We start from the raw sequence: 25436 nt of genomic DNA on the forward strand, positions 1-25436 counted from the left end.
CCCGGGATGCCAGAGGTCGAAGAGCGTTTGGACATTGCTCTCAGACACAGCGTTTGAATTTTGGGTAGCACTGTGTGGGGCCAGCAGTTGGAGCAGACGGTCCCCTTGGGCTCCTTCCGGCACGGGATATTCTATCATTCTGCAGTTAAGATTACTGAACTCACGGGTAGCGTTTAGAGCGAAGTAGGATTTGAAGAAATACAGAGACGGAGCTACTAACACACGTTTATAAACGGGATTTTTGAGGAGGGAGAAGAAATCAACTTCTGTCTGTCAAGCTTGCTGAGGCTCAGCCGCAGCACCAGCCGGCACAAGGCACAGCAGCTCGCGGCGGGACGCAGAACCGCGGCTCCCCGGCGGGGCCGTACCGGAGCGGGGCCGCCTCTCTCCGCACCGCGCCGGCACCGAGCCGGAGCCAAACTTCAGCCGCCTGAACACCGCCGGGGAGCTCTGCGGGCTCGGCGCTGACAGCGGCCGCGGGACCCGAGCCGTCCCGGCCGACCCACGGCCGCAGCGCCGCTCCGTGGCGCGGGGAACGCCTCCTCCCCGGGTCCGCTCGCCCCGCCGCCTCACCCGGCTCCCTCCGGACCCCGCACCGTGACGTCCCTCCGAAGCGGCGCCGCGGCCCGGCCGCTCCTCACCTCCTTGACGGGAGGAAATTTTTTCCTGCACTCCAGGCTCAGGCCCCGCAGGTCTCCCTGCATGTTTTCCAGCAGTTTCTTCACGGCTTCGGGGCTGCTGGTGCCGGACATGGCGGCGCCGAGCCGGGCGACGTTCCGACGGGGCAGGGGCAGGGGCAGCGCCTCCGGCTCCGCGGCCCCGGCCGACACGTCCGCGCCCGACACCGGAACCCGTCAGCCGCGGCCTCTTCCCTCCCTCCCCGCTGCCCGCCCTCCCCGGGTCGCCGCCACCGCCCCCCCGCTCCCACAATGCCGGGCGCCGCGCGTCAGCCGCACGGCCTGGAGCGGGCGGAGCGGCCGCGGGGTGCTTCCAGAGCGGCGCGGCCTCCTCATGCCGCGGAGGGGCCTATGGCGGCCTCGCGGCGAAGAGCAGTGCGGGCAGGAGGTGCTGAAGGGTCGCGGCTTTGGGCTGCTGCCTGGCTTTTAGGGGCGGGGAGGGGTGCGCGGAGCGCAGTTTGAGAGCTCCCCGGGTAACGTCAGGGGGTGCCACGCAGGCTGAGCGCTGTCCTGGGCTGCTCTCTGCAGGACGCCATCCCAGCCGCTCACCTCTCCCGGAGGTGTTGGTCCTTGCCGCAGTAACCATTCGCTGTGCGTTTCTCCTCACAGTGCCCGCCGGCCGGTGCTCCTACGAGATTAAAACTTCCCCCCCCCCCTACTTTCTGTAGTCTGTTAATTTTTTGTCTTGAGAACCTTGACAAAAATAAAAAACGAGTTTCTTCAGAACTTCCTGTGTTTTATTCAGAGAATGTTCTAAGATTGGCATAAATGATGGGGTCGGGTGCACCCTCAGTAAGTTTGCAGATGACGCTGCACTGAGTTGATGGTGGCAGGAAGGAAGGGATCCATCCAGAGGGACCCGGACAAACTCGGAAGGTGGGCCCAGGTAAATGCCATGAGGTTCAAGGATCCCAAGTGCAAAGTGTTGCATTTAGGTCAGGGCACTCCCAGGTATGAGTACAGACTGGGAGAAAAACTCCTTGAGGGCAGCCCTACAGAGAAGGATTTGGGGGTCCTGATGGACGAAAAACCAGCAGTGTGTGCTTGCAGCCCAGAAGGCCAACTGTGTCTTGGGTTGCATCAAAAGAGGGGTGGGCAGTAGGGCCAGGGAGGGAATTGTCCCCATCTGCTCTGCTGTGGTGAGGCCACATCTGGAGTACTGCAACCAGGCCTGGAGCACCCGGCACAGGAAGGATGTGGAGCTATTGGAATGGTCCAGAGGAGGGCCATGAGGATGGTAGGAGGGCTGGAGCGTTTCAGCAAAGACAGGCTGAAGGAGCTGGGCTTGTTCAGTCTGAAGAAGAGAAGGTTATAGGGAGATCTCATTGAGGCCCTCCAATCTTTTAGGAGAGATTATAAACAGGAGGGAAATCAGCTCTTTACGTGGGGTAGATAGTGATAGGACAAGGGGAATAGTTTAAAAGAGGGGAGATTTGGGGAAGTTTTTCAAAGAGAGAGTGGTGAGGTACTGGCACGGGCTGCCCAGAGAGACTGTGGTTGCCCTATTCCTGGAGATGTTCAGACCAAGCTGGATGTTACACTGGGCAGCCTGATCTAGTGTTTGATCCAGCAATTAGCGACCTTGCTTGTAGCAGGGGGTTGGGACTAGATGATCCTTCAGGTCCCTTCCAACACAAGCCGTTCTATGATTCTATAAAGATTGTTTTTCATCTTTTGTGTGTGTCTTTCAGTGACAAAAGAAAAATAAATTGTCATGTAACACACACTGCATATCATGTGGCATGGAGGTTGCCCGTGGCACAGCACTGCTACTTTTAGTCTGTGCCCTTATCTGTCAACATAAGCCCTTAGGTTTGCTTTAAGAAGCAAGAAGTAAAGGATTGCTTTGTAAATAACTTATTTTAATGTCTTTATTTTTACATCGTTTTCAAACCACCGGCTGTTAACTTGGCAGTGCTTGATAAATGGATGTGACATTTTAAAAATGAAGGAAATGTTAGCACAATTAAATCAGGTGGTCAGAGGCTGCGTTCTCATGTGACGAGGTCAGGATATCACCTGTTCTGCGTTCAGTGAAGACAAACCTGGACTCTACAACATTTTTTGAGATTCAAAATGCATGTTGTGATGTATTCTCAAGGACTTCGATTTTTATGTTTAAATACAAGAAAAAAATGTTTTTTTTTTCTGTAGTGCTATTTATTTCCTTAACCAGTAAGCATTTTGCTAAGGATTTTCAGAATCAATTGCATTTTGGTGTTCAGTCTCAGTGGCAACTGGCATTTAAATCCAAATACTTCAGTGAGAAACCTGGATGGATTGCTGGGAGACTGAGGAAATCAATTAAGGCAACTGATGACTGTGTGTAGGTATTTCTTGGGTAAGCTTCGATTGCTCACTTCCTTTTTGTTGTTTGGGCTTTTCCACATGTCTGTTTTATACCATCTGCTGGACACAGGCAGCTGTGGGCGTATCGGTAAGGATCTGCCTCAAGTAGAAGGACTGGTCTTTGTTGTGCAACCAGGGTCAGGAAACTGTCTTGTAGCACTGCCTTTCTCTCAAAAAGGGACTAAGTGTTTTGGGTAGAATCTGTTTGAATGTGACATCTTGAGTTAAACTGCTCTTGTTCTAGTCAAAGTGATGTCCTGCTGCCATATTTCCTTGTGAACAACTGTGAGACAAGTAGAAAGAATTGAGATTGATATCATTTAAAGGAAGCAAGTTATTATGTCATGAAGTGCAGGTGCACAGTTATTTCCTGCAGGCTTTCTTGTTTTGCCTAACAAAACAAGTACTGCAAACATCCAGGTTAGGTGGGGGACTGCTTTTAAATTGCGAATGCCTGTTCAACAACTTGTATGAAAGATAGATTACATTTTCTTTGATCAAAACCACAGCTGTTGATTTTCCATTCTTCCTCACAGATAAAAGCCTTACTTTCCCTTTTCACTGCTCAGTGCTCAGAGTTGTAGACCAGGAATGAGAGGACCATACGTTAACAACTTTCACAAGCAAAAAAGATTAACGTACTTGATTCTTAAAGTAATTTTCTCATCACACTGTAGAATTTGGAGTTTATTAGGTCTGTTGAAATCCATGACAGATTTTTACTGTCGCTCGCTAGTTGAATGTTATGTTGCACGCTATTTAGCTTTTAGCTGTCTGCTGTCCTCTCTGCAGATTAACAGCACTCTCTTCTAACAATGTCAAACAAAAATTGGATGTGCAGTTGTAATAGCCCAATTCATAGTGCTGGAATGTAGAATTATTCATAAAAAAATACTACGATAACATATTCTGGGAAATTCTTACTGCTTCCTAAATTGAGATTATTAGGACTTTTTAATATCACACTTGCTACTTATACATTGTGATGCGTCTGAATCAAGTGGAGCACTTATGAATTTATGGAGACCTACTGTAATTGAGGAAATTGAGCATAAAATGACTTAAATAAGCAACACATCTATTAATAGAAGAGTTTTTTTTTCAGGTTAAGTGCAGTCTCCTGCATATCTTCTGTGAGGGCCATTGTGTGTCTGACATTTAAATCTCAGTAACTTAGGTTAAAATGTGTTCTACTTGCACTCTTTCACTTTTTGTCATTGATATTTGTCATACGTATCATTTCACCTACTGCTTTGACACTGTCTGCTCAGTGTAGCCAACCAAGTACAGAAAGATTGCTCGTGGGTTTGAAGGTGAATCATGTAAGTGCCTGCAGAATTGTAACCTCCTTCGGACCTGCTGAATACCAAACATGGGAGCTGTACAGTTCCTGAATCTCAGACATGTCTCTTTAGCATGTCTTTATTCTGTTGTACGCTTTCTGTAAGAACAGAAGATTTATTACTTAAGTTAAAACAGAGTGGTTAAAGTAAACTAGTCAGGAATCTTGAGTGATGCTTAATCAGGTGTGAGGGTGACTTACTGTAGAAGTGAATCTTTGCAGTAGCTACTATTGCACATACTTCTAATCACAGGTAAAAATGCTTGCCTATCTTGACCTGCTTTTAATGCCTTTATTTCATTTCCAGTCACTTATGAATCATAAAGTGGAGCAGATGTGTGGACAACTCTAAGAGCACATTTTTGACTAGCACATTGAAATGCTTGTTGGCTTTCAGGCAAACCTGGTGTTGTGCTGTAATTATTATCTGGTTGCTTGTTTTGTTATTAAATTATATGTTGCGATGGGCAGCGGATGATTGAAATCATTCCCCGTAGCTCTATTGCCCTAATTACCAACAGAAATGCTCATGAGACCTCTTGTGATTCATTCAATTACCTCTCAGAACCACTGTTCATATTCATTCCAAGTGACATGCATCAGGCCTTTTGATTTGATTAAGGATAGAATAGTGCTCAGCTGTATTCATTTCAGGTGTCTGCCTCTAGTTGCAGTCCATCTTGGTAGAGGTATACAGATTCAGATTTTGAATACAAGAACGAAGTCAATGTGCCTGTCATGTGGTGTTATGATATGGAATACTGATAAAACCAGGACAGTTGCCACAGCATACAGAGGGAAAACCTGGATGTCACTGTGGCAGTAAAAGCAGCCTCGTGTTGATGAATAGAATTGTAGGCTTTCCTCTGGGTTTATTTTACCCATCCTCCTGTATACTTCTGTAACTACTACAAATCTATACATAGTACTAAGCAATCTTCAAGATATTAAATGTAAATCATGTAGTCTGGTAAAGGTTTTTATGTACTTGTCTAGTGCTTTTGGAGCAGTAGAGTTAAGATGAAGAAAATTTTGCCTCATAGTAGATTGAACACAGATACTGATATCAAAAGGCAAAATTTAGATTATAAATTAAAACAGAGTGAATGAACTCCCCTTCTTGAACATTTAGGCTGTGTTCATTTTTTGCACAGATATGAGCATGTATTTACAGAGTAGTAGAAGTTTTGTTTGAACGTTTGCATGTTAACACATTTTATTTTGCTTAGTCAACTAACAGAGCAATCCCAGTTGCCTGCTGGTGACTTGTCCTCTTCGTCATCTGCAAACTATCAGCAATTATGTTACATTACCTTTAAGAACGTTAACAAAAATGTGAAGTAGGGATGCCCAGAATTGTAGACCTATGACATGCATTAGATAATTAGATGATTAGATTCTCCATGAAGCTGCAGCACCGTCACTCCAGGTCCTATACACAAATCTCGCTGGAGGCATAGATGTGTTCACGCCTCCTGTGTCACCAGCCAGCAAAGCTGTTTTTTAACTTTTCTTGCTTTCATGTTGTCTGAAGTGATCCTCAAAGGTTGGGTTGTTAATTTTTGGTGGTGGTGGTTTTTGTTTGTTTGTTTTTGTTTTGTTTTGCATTGCCCTTTTGAGCACTGGTAATTGAATCTGGCTGAACCTGTTAAAATCTTTTCTGAGAAAGAACTGCTGTCCACTGCTTGAATTAATTTATTGCTGTCTTAGAGCTCACAGTGTGACAACAAACAGATACCTGATAGTCAGAAAATCTTTGAGCAGCACCCATACTCTTCACACTGACAACTGAGGATGAGTCAGAATAGATTAAATAACTTTTCCAGCTCACACAGGAGGTATGGGGCTGGCCTGGGAGATAAACCTAGTCCAGGCACTAAACCCAGCCTGTCCTTATTTACATTGTATCTGAACTGTTATTTATTCAGGTAGCGCCTGTGAGTTTTCCTTAGCAGACAATGTAGCATGGTTTATTCTCATGTTTCTTCAGAAAGTTCAGTGATGTTCTGCTTCAATCCGAATTCACCGCAATCTGCACGGCCATGGTCAGGAATGTCAGTGCATACATGAAGGCACAGATCTGCTGAAGCAAAAATAATCGTGGTTCCAGCAGTGTTATTTGATCCAGGCCTCTTGCACGGGACGGGGTTCAGCTGCGCTCCCTGGCACAGTCTCCCAAGTATCTCATCCTAACTGCTGGGCGCACAACATAAACACGTCAGAAATGCACATTGTGCTGCAGTCTGTTTACATTGCTGCTCTCACATCCACTTTCCAAAAGTCTCCCTACACCTTTTTAATCATTTCCTTTTTATCTCTCTTTCAGGTTGTACGTATGAGAAGTATAGGAATGTTTCCAGATGCCTTGTAGCCTACAGGCGATCTACTAATCACAAAGCAACACCTGAGAGCAGAACAGTGTTCCCCTGTGTAAAAATAATTTTTGGGGGCTGCTCTAGCAGAGATGAAAAGCCACTGTCTCCTCAGGCTTTGGTGAATCCTTAAAGAAAATCATTCCAGATTGCAGCCCTGGGGCTGCGGGGTGATGCTATTCCTGAAGGAAGGTTTTCATCTACTGAATGGAGTATTGTGCAAATACAGAAGATGTGTCTATGCGAATAGATGTACTCCCCCAGGTGGCATGGAGGCCAGCACTCTACATGGGCATTCTGCTGCTGGCATGGCCCACAGGACCCAGCGTGGCCCTATGCTGCTGAGTGCCTCCAGCACGGCTCTTATCAAAGCTGATTACAGTGTGACCACTTGGGTAGTTTACAGGCAGTTCTTTCTGTAAACCTGCAGGGTCAGAGATTCCTCATGGAAGAGATCTTGATGAAGAGGTTTTGATATAGAGGCATTGATTTACCTTTTCAGCTGTGCTCATCTTTGCTGCTTTCGGAAGAGTGTAAGCCTCTTAAAACAGTCCTTTCTACACATTTCACTGGGAGGACTTTGCCCTTTGTGTAAATATTTGTGTGGCTGCCTGTGTGGTTGTGCTCATAAGCAGCATCTGAAAGAAGTTCTGTGTCTCAGATTGAGTCAAAGCAGACGAACAGAATGAACATACTTCTCAGGCTATTGGAAGACATCCAAAGAAATCCAGTCATGAATAGCCAAATGCTTTCCTTTGTAGTAAAATGGGTACACAGACCAATTCCGTGTGTGAATATGTATTTCAAATAAAGCAGGATTATCTCATAGGAGGCTTCTGTCCTGGGTCATGTACAAACAGAAATGTTTGTATTCAAGTACGCGTACCTATGGCAAGTTCAAAATAAGTGCTTAATATATACTGAGTATTGACAAATTCCTCACAAAATGGCTGTGCTCCTGGTCAGTTTGGCCACTCTTGGGCAAGCAGGATACAGATGGGCTTGAATGTCAAATGGGGTGAGAGACAAAGTCAGGAGGGGGCCAGGCCCAGCCCTGCTAACAGACTTACAGCATCTCTGACAATTTAACACTGGATTTTTTTTTTCCTCTCAACACACTGGGGCCTTCTTTTGTTAACCTGTTCTTCAAAATTATCCTGTGCTTGGAGATAAACTATGTAGTAATGACTGAGGACTCACATCACGTGGCATGGATCTTCTGTTACTAACTTAAAAAAAATCCTCATTATGTGATAGAATCGCCTGTAGGTCGGTTTCTTTCTAGTGGTTTCAGTAAGAAGTTAAATCCATTACTAGGAATGAAATTACTTTTGTTTTCTTTCCCTATTCGGTCGCCTGTTAGCGGCTTCTGCTGTACTTGCTTTTTTTATTCATAGGATGCTGCTTTTTTTTTAGAATTTATTTGAAACACCGTGCCTTCACCTATTAGCATTCTACAGCTACTTTCTCATTACATTCATTTTTTTCTGCTGTATTTTGTGCTGTATAGGCCTTTCTATATTCCTGCCTCTGTCTTAGCTGTGATTCATCGTTCTTCTATACATTCACAGTTCTGCACCATTCCTTTGCTTAGCCAGGGGTCAGACTTGATGATCTCCAGAGGTCCCTTCCAACTCCAGTGATTCTCTGATGATTTTTTTGCTTCCATCGGGTTGCTGGATATTTTTGTTCATGAATGGAGTAAGTAAATTTAAATTTTAAGTCTGCTTTGATTCCTTTTTAACTGTACATTTGTTCATATAACTTTTGGGGAAGATTTTATGGGTTATATTAGGTTGGTATTCCTATGTGGGCTTCTTCTTTCAAAGAAGGAATATTGTGTTAGTCAAATTCTAATAATTGGCCAAATGCCACTGGGAAAACTGAGATATTATATTCTATCACACTTGATATTAAGGGAGTTATTTGCATCATAAAAATGAGGTCCCTAAATGATACTTTCAGATGAGCACGCTGTCAACCAAACAGAAATCAGAAGACTGCAGAGAGAATATACTTCCCACATCTGTGTAGTGCCCACAGTGGGTAGTTCTAAAAGTTTCTTTATCTCCTAATGAACTTATTTCAAAAATATTGCAGAAGTGTCCAAAGTTACATTTTCTGAAGACAGCATCTAGGGCGTTATTTCTGATACCAAAAATCAATTTATGTCTGATTCCCTCAGATTATGTAAAAGCAAGTTAACTGAAGCAATTAAGAATCAATGTTTTATGATTAAACACCTATTGTCTCCATCCCATTTGTTGACTGTTGTTATTAGCATTGGAAATCCAAACATTATTATTATACTTCATCAAAACATTTCCACTGACTCTGTTGTCCAGAAGAGAACTGGGTTAGTTTGAAGCATGAGGTTCTTTTTTTTCAGTGGAGAATCCAAAGAATAAAGTGTATTGAGTATATCAATGATTTATAGTGAACAACAAAAGCATTCACATGGTGTCAGTAGCCAGGAACTTAATGATGGCAGAGATTTTTTTAAAAGGAAAGACATGAAAATCAAAGTGCCGTTACTGATAATCCCAGCAGAGTCCTGAAAGGTGTGTCTCAATGTTTCTGTCCTACAAATGTTTGTGCATGAGTATGTTTGCTTTTGAGTTGCTGCTTTTTGAATGTCTAGGAGATGAAAACTTGCATGGACTGATAGTCATATCAAAGAATCATAGAATGGCCTGGGATGAAAAGGACCACCTTGATCGTCCAGTTTCAACCCCCCTGCTATGGTTTGCCAACCACCAGACCAGGCTGCCCAGAGTCACATCCAGCCTGGTCTTGAATGCTTCCAGGCAGGGTTGGGGCATTCACAGCCTCCTTGGGCAACCTGTTCCAGTGCGTCACCACCCCCTGAGTGAAAAACTTCCTCCTAATATCTAACCTAAACCTCCCCTGTCTCAGTTTAAAACCATTCCCCCTTGTCCTCTCACTATCCACCCTCATAAACAGCCATTCCCCTCCTGTTTATATGCTTCTTTCAAGTACTGGAAGGTCACAATGAGATCTCCCCTCAGCCTTCTCTTCTCCAAGCTAAACAAGCCCAGTTCCCTCAACCTTTCCTCATAGGAGAGGTGCTCCAGCCCTCTGATCATCTTAGTGCCCTCCTCTGGACCCTCTCCAAGAGCTCCACATCCTTCCTGTACTGGGGGCCCCAGGCCTGGATGCAGTACTGCAGATGGAGCCTCACAAGAGCTGAACCAACCTGAAGTCTAACAAAAAGCACTTCTCAACAAAGTAGTCCAAGTTTCCCCCATTTCCAAATCCTTTCACCACTTTAAAATATGCTGTTGCTTCTCAAAGTCCTATTCTGCCCTTGCTGTATGTGCATTAGAAACACTTGCCCTGAGTAGTTCCTTTGGTTGCAGTGCGCAGGGCTGTGCCTGGCACAGGAATATCTGGGGCAAATCTAGGGGTGCTGCAGCATGAAGGCACAATGGAGAAGCACTTGTGGAGACACCAGAGAAGGGGGACAGTGAGGCACAGCCCTTGGAGGGGAGTGCTGGCACCGTGAGCACACTCAGACATCTGTTCATCTGGATAGCTGAACTGGGCATCTGAAGACAGAACAAGGCACCATCTCAGCTTACTGCCTGTGTTAGTGCTTAGGATCCAAGTCATTCAGAGCAAAACGACACAGAACACCAGTCTTGCCAAATGAATAGATCATTCAGATGCTGTTCAATTCATCGGGCAGCTCTTAGTTCACGCACAATCAACCAACATCAATGAAGCCTGTGTGGAAGCTTCACCTAGAAAGGAGGAGCAGAACTAAAGCAGGACCTGAACCCTCTCCCCTCTGATCAGAGGTTGCAAAAGAAAATGAGTACCATGTGAGCACTTCTAACTGGCAATTCTTCAATCCCACAGATAAGTGTATATCTGAGTTGGCAGAAGATATGTTCTTTGCAGCAGTTCTTAGTAAGTACAGATGATGCAGAGTTACAAATTACCGTCCCTTCTGCCTGAGGATTTCCTCCTCAGATGTGAGATGCTCACACTGACACCCACCCGCAGAGCAGTGTGTGTTTTATAGCATCAACAGATGCTGAAAACAAGCAGCGTGCTCCTGAATTCTTTCCCCATGCTTTTCATTACATTCTGAAGAATGGGTTCCCCACCCTCAGACCCACAACAAACTTCATTTTGACTGCATGATCTGTAGTTCTTAATTTTCCTTTTGGAGGAGTGGTGTGCTTCTCAACATGGGCACGTCTGCGCCTGTCAGTGTTCATCAGCAGAAATCCTATCAAGAAGCAGCAGCGCTCATCCAGCACCAGAGTGGAAGAACAAAAAGGAGACATCATACGACTATCTTTTTTTCTATAATGTCTCCCAGGTTACATCTCAACTTTAAAAAGGTCGTAACTGGCACACTGTAGATTCCCAGGATCCATAGTGCAGGCAGACCTAGGAAGGTTAAATCAATCTCCTGTATTTGTTTCTGCGTCCCAGAGGAGTTCTCATGCTGCTGTTACCCACTGGGAGCTCACACTGAGCCTCGTGCCCCTCGGGCTGGATTTGGATATATGTTACTTCCTGGGATATAACCCACTTTGTATGGCTATGAGGTGAGTATTCCACACACCAAATGAAAACATTAATTCGAGAACAAGAACCTCTGAATTCTCCCACAGTGCCCCTATTCCACAATGATTTGTGAAGACTGTTGATCAGTTGCTACTCCTTGAAAATGTATTGGGTAATACTGTATGATAATCATGTTGATGTGATATTTAAAGTGATAATTAGGTGTCAAGCACTTAAATTATTCTAGGCATGCCTGTAGTGTGATCTTAACGATGTTACTTTGCAATTAAGAACACCCATAATTAAAAAATACATCAATAACAACGAGGCTGACTAAAACCATACTGATAGACATGATTCTTTGAGTCCTCTCAATTATTTGACCCTGGAGGACTGTTAATGCCACCCAGCACACAGAAGCCCCATTCATTCCCTAGTTAATGTGGTACTTGGCCATAGGTTTGTCACACTTGGACTCGTTCAGGGCTTCTGTGCCTTTCCCGAGTTTCATTCATCTTCTGTGAGATTGCTTCCATTGGATGCATGTGGTGCCCCTGGAAATAAGAAAGTGGAACTGTTTTCACAATTAGTTTGTCCACCCACAGAAAAGGACAATAAACTCCAAAGAAAAAATGTAGTTTGCCTCCTCATTAGGAATATTTATTCTACCAAATACAGCTCTCATATTAATTCTGTCTTGTTACATTTATGGTGGTTTTCTTTGTCAAAGTAACTAGTACTTGAAAACAATTTGAAATCATACTCTGCTATTAGTCTGATATTAAGGAAAGAACAATTTCTGAGGAAAGCTGCAGCTCTGCCAGTTAAATTGACTCTCACACTGGCTTCCCCCTGAAGACTTCAAACACTTAGAAAACACATTGCACTTGGTAACAGAGTGCAGATTTGCTGGGAAAGCTGCAAGGATCAAGCCTTCCCCTTAGTAACTGCTGCAGATGCTGAAAAGTGTTCTTTGTCACCTGGGGGGTGTTATCCGACAGCTTTTCTCATCTGTCATCTCAACTGCAAATCGCAGACATCACCTCAGCATGCCAGGAAGACAGGCAGGACCTCAACCCAGACGGTTAACAAAAGAGACCAAGGAACAGAATGGCACCAAAGCACCCAGAGAGCTGCTTGAAGCCAACTGAAACAAGAAGGTCACGGCACACCTCCTCACCTCCCCTCGCCGCAGCCCTGCTCTGCATCCCGTGCTGCTGTCGCAGAACCAGCGCGGTGGCTGGGAGCTGCACGCTGTCTTCTGCCTCCCACTCTGTTTTGTTTCTGTGACTATCGTGTTCACGAGGTTTTCTGTGCCCTGCCAGTTTGGGTTTTATGCTGACACGTAGAACCGTCAAAAAGCCAGCTGTCACTGCAGCTCCAAACAACCCAGTGCTGTAGAGTTGTTTTTTTTTTTTTTGCCAGAAGTGACCCACAAGGAGAGAGGGCAGGAACCACTTCCTTGTCTGTTTAATGCACCAGATGAGTTCCAACACCTTTGGATAGGCACCGTGAAGAAGAATGTGTTTTCTGGAGCTTTAATTTTAAGCGCGTCCATGCTGAATGAGTTATCCCTTCCATGTGAATACATAATAATTTTACCAAAATATCAATTTGGCTGGATTCCCAGAAATCTTGGAGATGTTCACATAGAAAAGCCATTGGTTTTCATATCTGGTTAAGAAGCTTATAAACTCAGGGTGCTGGAAACCAAATTAAAAATAATAAAAAGTCCCACGTCATAAAACATTAAATTACATTATTTTTCCTTAACTGGCGCTTTACAAGAACCTTTAGGAGTTAGCCTCATCATGTTGTAAAAAGGCCTAAAACAAAGAGACCTCATGGAATTTCTGCTTCCTCTCCCAGATTATGGAAGTTACATTCTGGAGAATGCCTACCGAGAACTGACTCTGAAAGTAAGCTTTGAAGCAGGTAACACTGCACCAAGAAGGGAGTCACGTACACAAAAACCAAACTCCAACCAATCCACAAGAAGAAAATCTTGGTCCGGAGTTCTGTTGGTTTTGCTCATGGGAGGTGATTGCCCTGCTGTACTCCACCCTTGCGAGGCTCCACTGGAAATACAGCATCCAGGCCTGGGGCCACAGCTCAGGGAAGATGTGGAGCTGTTGGAGGGGGCCCAGAGGAGGGCCATGAGGATGATCAGAGGGCTGGAGCACCTAAAGAGAAAGGCTGAGAACATTGGGCTTGTAAAGTTTTGAACAGAAAGATGGTCTGCTTAGATTGAACGTAAGGAAGAAATCTTGCACAAGGAGCATGGTGAGGCACCGGCACAAGTTACACAGAGAAGCTGTGGGTGCTGCAACCCTGGGGGTGTTCAAGGCCAGGTTGGATGGATCCCTGGGCAGCCTGAACAGGTGGGATACGTCTCTGCCCACGGCAGGGAGTTGGAGGGCCCTTACAACACAAACCATTGTATGAATCTGTGACATGCAGACCGGTTTTACACCTGGTGCTCAAGCAGTCCAGTCCTGTTTGTTTGGCCCATACAACCAACAGCAGGACTTCTAAGAAACTTTCTTCCAAGTTAAAATTTCTATAGAAAGAAAACATGAACTCTAGCGAGCAAGGTATAGGCCAACATGATACGCTTATACTCCCATTGCTTTTCTTGTACGGGGCCCTTTTGGTAGAGAAGGAAAATTGTGCATGATTCTCAAAAAGGTGGTTCCTTCTCTAGGCTTACTTCCTCTGCTCCACATTTGTCTCTGAAGTGCTCCGATTACCGTGAGTTAAACTCACACGGTTTTCCTTTGTTAGCTTTGTATCACACTGCTGTCTTCCACACTTTCAAGCAAGCAGCTTTCATCATTTTTCTTGCACCGTGTCAGTTTGTCTAACCTTAAAATACATTGCCTCACTCCACAAACCATCTCAGGGTTAATATCTTGTCCCTTGATCATTACTTATTAAAAAGTTTTAAAAGAAAAGCTGATCACAAAGGTTTGTTTTTGTTGTTGCCTTATAAATGTTTTAGAGCCGAATAAGGACAGAAGAGAATCTGTCCTACACATACGTATTATCTTCTGGAGATGCTGTTACTCTCGGTTCATGTTGGTAATCATGTAGCCATTTTTGAAATTGATCACATAAATCTTTTGGTTAGATAAAGACTATTCACTACACGAAGGCTGTGGTAAAAGAATGTGTAAGAAACTGAAAGACTAAATAAGGCCTTGAATAGCTTTATTGAAATCTGTATAAATAAACATGCGCATTTCAAATGTAAACCCAAGTGAACTCAAGTGCAGACAAAATTTTAACCTCTGTCATGCAGGAGGTTAGTTTACATTTAAAAAAAAAAAAAAACCTCAAAGCAGCTTTAAAATACCAGGATGAAACACCAGTTTAATATCAAGGTATAAAGCAAAGCCATGTCCAACATACCTCATTTATATCCTGGTCAAATGCAATTTTTTAAACTTTTTAATGCTAACATAAATAAATAATTTACCAAAATGTGCACTCACAGAGTGAACTTTTATTTACAATACACAATTTATAACCTATTGTATTTGATTAGTTCAAGTGAAGAACGTCATACTTTTTGCTTTTATCTTTATTTTTAATTATCTGTTTGAACAGTGGGACACAAAGCCATTCTCCAGGTAGTAGATATGTGAAATGTGCCCCGCAATCAAGGGTTCCTCTCAAAGGCAGTATTGTATACAAATTAACAATACATTCTTCCAACTAGATCGAAGGGAAAGCAGCAAATTAAAAAATGTTTCTAATTGTCACACTTATTTTGGCATCCTGGACCCCTGAACACAATTAACTGAAACCCAATTCAAAGTTCTTATGCCTTATATACTGTACAGGTTCTGACTTGAACATGCAAATGCCAATTCTCTTATAATGAGTTACCTTTTCAGAGCTGTAAGGCTATGGTGAATTCCAACAGGAACACACAAAGAAAATTAACAGGCCTACCTTTAAAACCAATTTGCTCATTAATGATTTAAAGGTAGGTTATATCGAGAAATTCTCATCTAAGCCCGATACACAGTCATTACTATGGATACAGAATACTATTAACTCTGACCCTATTACAGAGTAGTTTGCAAGCTGTCAAACTATGAAAACTGGGGAGAGAGGACTTACAGCACAATTTTAAATTTTGGACTGACATCAGATTAAAATTATGCATGTCTTATAAGCAAGATAACAGGAATTATGTTTGCAGAGTAGATTCCAACAAGCAACAAAGGATACTTACATTTAATTGAAAAACTTTGTTAATGCAGCATGACATCCAGAACCTGTTCCACAGCAGCAGTAAGGTGAACATAATATTCTGGATGCACAACTATATCACAAAAGGTTAAAACACCTTTTCAAGCTATTTCTTCTATCATGATCAAATTAAAAAAGGTATTTTTTTTTTTTTTTTTTTAGGGAGAAACATAGAAATTTGATGTTTCGAAACTACTGCTTATGTTTATGACATTTTTACTTATAGTCTGTGTGACAGCCTAAGGGACATGAATATATTCATCCAGAAACTAGACTTGGCAGTAGTATTCTTGCAGTACTAAGAAAATAAATGTCAGAAGTCCACAGATTTAACATTTTAGTTATTAACTCACATCCAAAACCAAAGAAAACATAATCCATCAGAACAGCAGCAGAAAACTTAAAAGGGGTTTATTTGTGATTTCCTATATATAGCTTGTGAATACAAGACTGTAAATGCATTAGAGACAATTTCTGTTAAAGATTTTATTGTTTCACTTCAAGTACTGCACATGTTAAAATGTAATAAAGATTTACATTCTGTTATCTGAAATTCCCCATCTCAGATTTTTATTTTTTTTAATTTGGTGGGCAATTTCACTCTTTCAATAGGTATCCCCTGTAGGAAAGTCTCTTTTATGGCTTCTAGTTCTTCCATTAGTTAGTGTGCATACAATTTTCATTTTCTATATCGTTATCATTTTCATTGCTGTCTTCATCGCTTTCTAGTGGGATGCCTGTGGCAGCTGAAGCACCTTGTTTAGTTTCCCGGTCGAGAGGAAAAAAGCCAGTTCCACTGATTGTATCCTGTCTCTGGTAGAAGAGCACATACGCTGCTTTGGACTGTAAAAGAGCGCAAGACAGTGATGAGACTCCAGGCAAAACACTTACAATCAATTACAAGTCGATAAGGTGAAATTACACAGAGATCAAAAGCTTCATATCGATTCTTCCTGCATGTTAGAGAACAACATTTTTGTTGTGAACAGTCCTTTAAAACGAGACAAACTACTACATGCAGATTTACTGCTGGGTTCATTTAAACTCCCTCAAGTTAGTATCACCAACAGTCTCAGTTGTAGAAGAGCAAAGGGTACTTGCCACTATTTGATCCTCGCATGCAATTGACACGCTGCTGTCGTCAAAGTAGTACCATTTTCCATCGTCCTTATTTTTTGCGAAAGCAGTATCTAAGACAGAAAAGTGCAATCTTTGTACCTTCCTAGATTCATTACAGTCAGTTGCTACAGTTTGTTACGGTAAAATGCTTTTACCTACTAAAAACCCCTGTCATGATAATCAGGCTTTTTCAATTTTTCAAAACACCACCACCAATAACATTCCTCCTCTAAATAAAGAAAATATACATAGAGAAAGAATATTTGAAATAAAAACCCTTAACCATTTCTTCATTATTCTCTCTGCTTTCAAGGAGATCTACAGTATACAAAAATACAAACAAGTAAGACAAAATTAGTTGTCAGAGAACAGTAGCTCCTATGGAACTCTTCTTCTACTCTTTTCACAATATCTGGAACTAAAAATTAAAAAGAACCTGCAGTCATTCTTGAACTCTCATTTCACATAGATTCTTGTATTAAAACTCTTGTGAAGGAAGCAAAAAAATAATCCCTCGACCATTAAGAAAAGCCAATGATTGAAAGTGATCAGTATTTAAAATAGATATACAAAGTTGACATGTAAAGTGATGATATCTGAAGTAACTTACAGTGCCCTCCTCCCATTCCTCCATAGTGATTGGAGACAGCAATCAAGTTGTAACGGCACGGCCCTGCGTTTGGATTAATAAGGAACTCTGACATGTCCAAATCACTATTAAAAACACAAGCAAACCAAAAGATTTCAAGTTAATATTTTTGTAAACCATCTCACACTGCAATGGTCTTTGAGGCCTCTACTTTACATTTTCCCCAGAACAAACATACACTACGCCACACTGACAACAAACCTCCTTGACTCTGAGAAATGCAAATGGAACCAGTAAATTTGCCCAGCAACACTGACAGACTTCTTAATACTCACCTACTGTCATCTGTATTTAATAGCTCCAATGCAAGGAATCCAAGAATAGAACCACTCTACATAATTGTTGGATTAAACATATGCCCAGTCATGCATTATACTTCTAGCACCAAAATACTTTGGTTTCTTACTTTATTGGAAAGCCAACCAATGTGTCCAACTTGTCCCTCATGTATCTGCTGTAGGAAAAGCGTTTTAGATGAACTACCAGTACTGGGGGAAGCGACCACAAGTCTAACTTTTTGGTAGCTTGCTGATGTTCTTTACAGTTTGGACAATACCTAAAAGCAAAAAAAAAAAAAAAAAAAAAAAAAAAAAAAAAAAAAAAATTAAAAAAAGCTGCATGTTAAAATATACCACCATAGGGAAAGCCAATAACAAGGGAAAAACTGAATTAGCAAAAGTTTACACACACATTTCATCTTCTATTACAAGTGCCACTGATCTCTCTTCCAGTTTAAAACATAAGATGCTACTCAAAGCAGGTTCACGGTGGAGTTCAACAGTATTTTAAACACATCAGCAGCAGCTCCCCCCCTCTCTTCACCTATAGTAATCTCTGTAGTCTTTTCTCACAGTTTTCTCACATTTTGTGAAGACTAAAGATCAGGAAAACTGAGTGTAAGAAAGCCCATAAATAACATGCAGCTGTGTATTTCTCAAGTTCCAGTTTTCAAATCCATCCATTTCCCATCTCATCCCACTGGCTGTTAAATTCACATAGCAGTGATTATTGGAATCTGCAAAAACTCTACATCTATTCTGTAAGTAGGCAAGTGCCAAAAAGGCCAAGACCTGTGCTGGATTAGTGATGGCAAGACCTGAAATATCAAGAAATGATGCAATGATTGACTTCGTGTCAAGCAACTTCTTGAGCTGAGCAGTAGCATTTTTTTTTGTTTGTTTCAACCTTCTGCTTAAAACATGCTACAAAAATAGAAGCACTTCACTGTACTTGAGTTATATGGTATCTCAAATTAAGTCTGTCCAGCATTGCATAATCTACCCAACTTGGAAAAAAACATGAAGTTTTAAGTCAGCCGCCTCTACTGCCGAAATAAAGGACAATCTTTGGTTATGAAAGTTTGGAAGTCTACAAAACTAAGTATCCACAAAAGTGGCAGACCCTGTCTTCAAACTGAAATCTGAGCTTCAAGTGTTTGAAGAAGACTTTAAGACAAATCCCAGAGAAGGATGACCTTACAGGAGCATTCTGTAACTGTGAACGTTCCAATATCACTCCTAATTCAGAATTTGGAGAACCACAAATCACTATAAAAATCAATGGCATATGTTTGGTACATGAATTTGAAAGGTTCCACTGATTACAGAGACCTCCCATGCCACAAATCTGCTTAAGCACATCCCTATTTCATATACCAGCGCAAGGCAAGTTATGCATATTTGCATTAAAAAAGCTCTATCTAGTGATAGACTTTATTTCCATCTCAGAAAAGAATATTTAACTCACCATACTGGATTTGCCATAGTATTTATAAATTCACCGTGGATCACATCTGACAGATTAAAGCATCTTAAGAATCTCACCCTTCCTCCTAATTCCGAATACACAAATCACCTCCCATACTAACATAACCTTCCACGTATGGTAACAACTCCAGCTCTACGATCAATTGACATAAAAATACTTTTAGAATGTAACCATGCTCGAAGCTGTTAAACTTGGAGAGATTCAAAAGACCATAAAAAAAACTATCAGGTATCTCTGGAAGTATTTACATTTGTTTTTGAATACCTCTTGAGAAATACACCACAAAATCGAATAATTTTGACGTCTTGTCCTTACCATGGGTCTTCAGCACCTAGTTTTTCCTTTGTTGTGAACAGCTCAATGCAATCTTTTAATTTCACAAAAGGCTTTTTGGGAGGCTTATATTCCACACTTTCATGTTTTTCAAAATCCTAAAGAGAAGTATTTCTTGAGTTAAGAGAACAAATGAAACAAAACTGATTTTAGTGATGTCGTCTTTCTATAAAGAGTTGCTATATAGCTCCTACATATGGAAAAACTGATCAGAAACCATTCAAGCAAGAGTTATATCACAGCTTCGGATTTATTACTAAATTAGTAAGTCTGAGACTTGCTACTGGCTTACACATGTAAATGAAGTTTGTTTAGAGCATCGCTTTTGCTATCAGTAATGTGAAAAAAAGTTACCCTAGTGCTTCTTTCAAACAGTTTTACCATCTCTATGCCACGGAAAGTTCTATTTTTACACTTCAATTTTATTATTGCTGGAAAGGGCAGCAACATGAAAAGCTTACCTCTGCTGCACTATCATCAAAGTATCTCTTCTTCAACTCAGGATCCCAATCCAACGCAAGGAAAGATCTTTCTAAGATTAAAAACACGTGTTCTCTTACTATTTCTAGTTTTACATCAGATCGTATCAACCTTGGGTAAACACTCAAATGAATTAAAAAAATCAAAGCACACACATTTTCTGCATTTCCAAGAGTTAATTACAATAACAAGTACTTACTTGGAATTTACTCTTGGGAAAAAAAAAAAAAAAAAAAGGTTTTTCAAGTATCACACAAAGGGAATTATAAAAATATTCCATGGAAATGGAGTGAGAAAAAAATACCAGAATCAAATGTTGCCCAATCCGTTCCCCATGACTTACCATCAAGCCTAGGTTGCCTGTCATCAAATCTAATATGCCTGGTATCATCTTTGATGTAATTTATGTCAGTATTGCCTAAGTTATTGAACTGGAATGTAAACAATCGCTTTTTGTGTCCCGTGAGTGGTTGACCTTTGCAAGTATCTTCAGTACATAATCCATTTTCAGAGTCATTGTCACCTCCAACTGAATCTTCTGATTGGCTGTTTTCATTCTCTGAAGGAAGCTCCTGATCCTGGCTGGATTCATCATCCTGTTCATCTGTTTCCATTTCACCTGAAACAATTGAGCAGTGAGATACGAGGTAGAATAGATAATATAGAATTAGAATCAGTTTCAAATTGAACACAAAATACTGAACAAATTTAGACATTCCAGTCTTACTTGGAGAGCCCTCTTCATGTATTCCATTTGGGCCGTTACCATTGATACCATGCTCCTTACAGCACCGTAGGGATCCTTCAGTGTCATCAGTTTCAGTGCACGTTTTTACGTATCGGCTAAATATAACAAATGGAAACAACACTTAGAATCAACTGATTTTTTTTTTTTTTTTTTTTTTTACACTTGCACTGTTCGTATCTGAGAATTAAAAGGCTACAAATCCTTCATAGTGTACTCCATTCCTGCAATCCTTTCTGATTTGTTCAAAATAAATAAGTCTAATACCTAACATCTATTGCTATAGGCAAATCTAGAATTCTGCTTGACTGTGATCTTCTGTTTTCAACGGTTATTTGACTTTCTACCACTTGATTCTTGGTACTAGATTATGTTTGATCAGAAATCACTTCTTTAACTGTCCATTAACCATATTTTCAATGCAAGAAATATACAGGTTCACTTATATGGAAAGTTACATCAACAGAAAATAAAGCATAAATTTCAATTGGAGGCTATAAGACTAATTTCTTGCACATAATGATACATACTACAGTCTAGTTTGTAAAACTGTAGTTTTACAACATAAATTAATGTAGAAATTGTATAGTACCTATAGGGGGTGTAACCACAATAGTAACTGGCAAAACATTTCTGTTTTACTAAGATCTAACAGCTAAATATACAGTAGAATTACTTCCCTACTCAGGCAAATAGAGATTGACTCTCCAAAGACTTCTTAAGTTTTGGATAAGGTTATGATAACAGCAACAGAGAAATAAAATCAAAAGCCTCACAAATTCACATTTCAAAGGGCTAAAATTTATTTGCTTTCTGCTAAATATATTCAATCTTAAACTAATTACTGACATCTACTCAATCTGTCAGCAGTGAATGTAAAAAATAGGTACCCACCCCCTATAACTATTAGCATTTTTCTTTAAGCAATAACCTTACCACATTCTTAGCAGCAGCAGGTTATACAGTTTATCTTCAGTGTTGTTTCTAGGCACTGCTATGAGAAAAGGTTGACCAAACAACGAAGAACCACTATGGCTGTAGCTAGTGTGCCTGCACTTTTCCCTTAAACAAACAGGAATTATAACTTGTTCCGTATCTTCTGTTCTATTGATAGCGATTTCAAACCTAAAAATAAAATTAAAAAAAAAATTGGAAACAGAAAGTTGCTATTTAAAATGCTATAATGGAAAAATAAACTAAAAACCCAACCTGATTTGTCTTTGCCTTATGTTCCAGTTTTTATCTTATGCTAATAACAAAAATTGAATGTAGCCATGAAACATCCTATCTGTACTTACACATAAATGTCATCACGTTCCATAATACTACTCAGATTTTCATCCATGGCAAATATCCTGTGGAACCTGTGATTGTATATATCAGTAACAATCATCTAAAAGAAAACGGAGTATGTACGATTAAATCAGGTTAACAAACATGGAGGTGTTAAATGCTTTGCTTTATATAAGAAATTACTCTCACCTTATCTGCAGCAACACCTGACAGAGCCGACAATGCTGTGCAAAGATCCAATATATTTCCAATTTTTGGAACTACTACTTTGTACTAAAAAAAAAAAAATTAAATAAAAAAAACTTTAATTCTTTATAGACCAAAGATGCATGTGAACAAAAAGCAAATAAAAACCTTAATTTGTTCAGCATACTTCATATACTCTTCTTTCATTCTTAAGCTATTAAGCATTTAAATCAGCTAATACATTAAGTTACTGAAAACAGTACTTAGACCTTCACAGCTTTACTCATACAGACATGCACATGTTGAATACATTTACTAGTCTACACGCTGTTGGTTTTTTTTAATTTTATTTTCTGCAAGGCAACTAACAGCGCCAACTTTCACTTACATTTCAACAGCACCTACTTATTTAGGCACTGAAATATTATGTATGCTATTGAGTAGATTCTTAAACTTGGTATACATATTGTTTTATGAAGTACTATTGGAATTCTTTATTTTAACTTGTCCTATAAAAATCTTTGGCCTAAACTTCACAACCACAACAAAGAAAGCAGAAAAAAATGAACTATTATATATTCTTGAAGTCAAAGCCAAAAGCTTTTGGTAAGAAAAGCCAGGATATTTCTTTTCTTCAGGATGGTTATACTCTGGATTTCTCCCACGAGTACTTGTCTAAGTATCCCAAAATATCTCCATGGCCTTTCCTGATGGCGCAACTTATTGTTAAATGAATTGCTACTGTGTCAGCAGCTTTTTCTTTGGTACTTTCTGACTACAAAAAGCAATGGCTATTGGCTGAATTATACAATTTCATTTGCAAAGGCAGAAGCTCATAATTAACAGTCAGAAAAAACCTCTCTGTGCTTCTTAGTGAGTACACTGGCAGTTAGTAATGAAACTTCAAACAGCTAAGAGTTATTTGCATAATAAAGACAAGATTAGCTAGAAACAAGCATAAGAAATAAGGCATTGTAAATTTGTAATTAATTCCAACATACAGTATGCCTTTGTTATCTCCTATACAATTAGCTACACTCACAAAAGCATGCCCGAATTCATGCTCTTTCCAATCTCTCTACATTCCTATATGCACTATCACCTCATATCATACAAGGGTCACCTTCAAATAGTGTGCATCTCTTGTGTATATCCAGTCAGGATACATCCAAACTCTAGTTTGATTATTACGTTCTCTCCTTTATAAGATATAACCTGTTCTCATAACTAACTGGGCTCATAGTAGTTCTAACAGTAGTTCAAACAAATTCCTTTGTTTCTGACTTCCCTAACTCATACCGACTCCAAGAACGTTCCTGAAATCCCCTCCAATCTCATTTTTACAAGTCTGCCTGTGTCTTATTTACTTCACTTTTTCTCCCTTATACCATAAGGTATAGCTAGAATCATTTCATTATTATGTTATCATAATCTATGTACATTTCTTATGCCACTTTTAGGTTTGCAATACCATACTTCCTCATAAATAGGCAATAGAACTTATCAAAGAAAGAAACAAAGAAATCTCATCTGAAATTTTTGACTATTAAGTCAAAGCAGATTTGGCCTATTATGACAGCAAAGAAGGATTCAGCACAACCTAATAGATTTAGGGCTTTTTTGCATCATTTATCACCAATCCTCTTATACTTGTCTTCTGAGGCTAAGAAACGGAAGAACTAAGTCTGGATTAGGCATACATGTATTTTTAAAAAATCATACAAATCCATCACAATAAAAATCCATTACAGTAAAAAAAGGAAGATAGCACATATTTTAAAGATTAAGAAGTCTTATTAACACAGCCATAAAGAAATCTCTAATATTGCCCTTGAAACTGACAGAAATTAAAAGCATGCTTTTAGTCTTCCTCAGACACTCTAAGAGGCACTTCACAAATCAGAAAAACTAAACCTTGATGAATTTGCTTATTGAACTTTTGAATTTTAACAATATAAAGGAACAGAGGATCATTTTCAATGCTCCACAAAGGAGGAATTTCATATATTAACTAAGAGGCTTACCTGCATAGGCTTAGCAAGTGGATCCATTCTGACTAAAAAAACTTCCAAAGTGCGTTCTTTTTTCATGGGTAATGGAAGTGTCAAATAACAAAATGGATCAAAGGTTACAGAAATCTTAGCACATTCAGGACAGACAAGAGTGGATTTAAAAAGGCCATGAAATATGTCTACGATGATGGAATCATTTCTTTTTAAATGGTTTTCCCAGGCTTCTTCAGCAACTACCTGTAATTAAAGCACAACCTGGGTTATAATAAAGCAGGAAAGAATGAGTAGAGAATTATTACTAATAGTAATTGTTAGAATATTCTCAGTTACCACCCAGCCATTGAAATCTTACTCCAAAGGACTTGGCAATTAATCCACCAGGATCACAGTTTAAATGCTTTTTCCCATGACAGAAAGAAATCTTTTCAGTTTTGGATGGGAAAACTTCACGTGGTTTGGAGTAGGACAAAAGGACAAAAAAAATTCCACCTGCAGTAACCCTTACTACAAGAGTAATGATCAGATCAGTATGGTTGTGGCTCAATGCCAGAGGAGTTTCTCTGAAGTAAGGGTACTAGAGAGAGGACATCGCATACTACAGACAAACACAAAAGAAAAAGGGAATAGAAATTGTTTTTCTAACTGAATTCAGCATTGAATGGAATAAAAAGGATTTGAAGTCTTATGACCCAGTCCCCTGCTTCTCCTCAGATGGAACAGAAACGTATAACAGTAACTTGAATAAGATCTCAATTTTAAGGTCTTGGTTTATGCTGTGAAGTCTCCTCCAGAAAAATCAACAGCTCATCAGTATCCCAACCTTTCAGTGCACAATCATGTAAAAGCATCCCACAGCTTATAGCTTTGACTAAAAGCAAGATGCCCAACATCAATAAAGACCACCTTGTCTGGTCTTCCATCCGCATCTTTTAACTGAATGTAAGGCTTTTTCCTAATTCGATTCAAATCCTCATGTAAGCCATCCAGGAGAAAAGCCAGTAGCTCTTGACAATCTTGTTGCTGATAACCAGAAAACTGTGGTGCAAATCGTCCCACTTGTGTCTAAAAAAGAAAAACAGAAATATGTCCAGCATCTTATTTGTTATGCAGAAGAGCTACTTCTGAGATGCTACAGAAGAAACTTGAAAAGAAAAATACTTACAAAATTATAAAAAATAAGCTTTTCAATGGTGACAGGAAGTCAAAACTCAGTTAACACATTTAATAAATGAACGCATTGCATACTGATGATACGACTTCAGATTCTTATTTTTGCCTATTTCTGTAAGTTTTGAATTCTGACACTACAA

The 25436-nt window shown here is 40.3% G+C and overlaps 2 protein-coding genes across 5 annotated transcripts in view; both read right to left on the reverse strand.

Moving 5' to 3' along the window:
- MON2 (MON2 homolog, regulator of endosome-to-Golgi trafficking) overlaps positions 1-752 on the reverse strand; it is a gene marked incomplete at both ends in the record, with an annotated part of 70314 nt that extends 69562 nt beyond the window's left edge. For all 3 annotated transcript variants that reach the window (XM_079538046.1, XM_079538048.1, XM_079538047.1), the window contains one exon: positions 642-752. In XM_079538046.1, coding sequence (XP_079394172.1) covers positions 642-752 — 111 coding nt within the window. The remainder of the gene's footprint in view (positions 1-641) is intronic.
- A 15447-nt stretch (positions 753-16199) lies between these two features.
- Positions 16200-25436, reverse strand: part of USP15 (ubiquitin specific peptidase 15) — a gene marked incomplete at both ends in the record, with an annotated part of 62095 nt that continues 52858 nt past the window's right edge. For both annotated transcript variants that reach the window (XM_079543571.1, XM_079543570.1), the window contains 13 exons: positions 16200-16385; positions 16644-16732; positions 17272-17375; positions 17717-17866; positions 19393-19508; positions 19872-19942; positions 20234-20509; positions 20618-20733; positions 21572-21760; positions 21934-22028; positions 22118-22201; positions 24139-24363; positions 25030-25188. In XM_079543571.1, the coding sequence (XP_079399697.1) occupies positions 16200-16385; positions 16644-16732; positions 17272-17375; positions 17717-17866; positions 19393-19508; positions 19872-19942; positions 20234-20509; positions 20618-20733; positions 21572-21760; positions 21934-22028; positions 22118-22201; positions 24139-24363; positions 25030-25188 (1860 nt within the window). The remainder of the gene's footprint in view (positions 16386-16643; positions 16733-17271; positions 17376-17716; positions 17867-19392; positions 19509-19871; positions 19943-20233; positions 20510-20617; positions 20734-21571; positions 21761-21933; positions 22029-22117; positions 22202-24138; positions 24364-25029; positions 25189-25436) is intronic.

Source organism: Tetrao urogallus, assembly GCF_951394365.1.
Source record: "Tetrao urogallus genome assembly, chromosome: 1".
NCBI lineage: Eukaryota > Metazoa > Chordata > Aves > Galliformes > Phasianidae > Tetrao > Tetrao urogallus.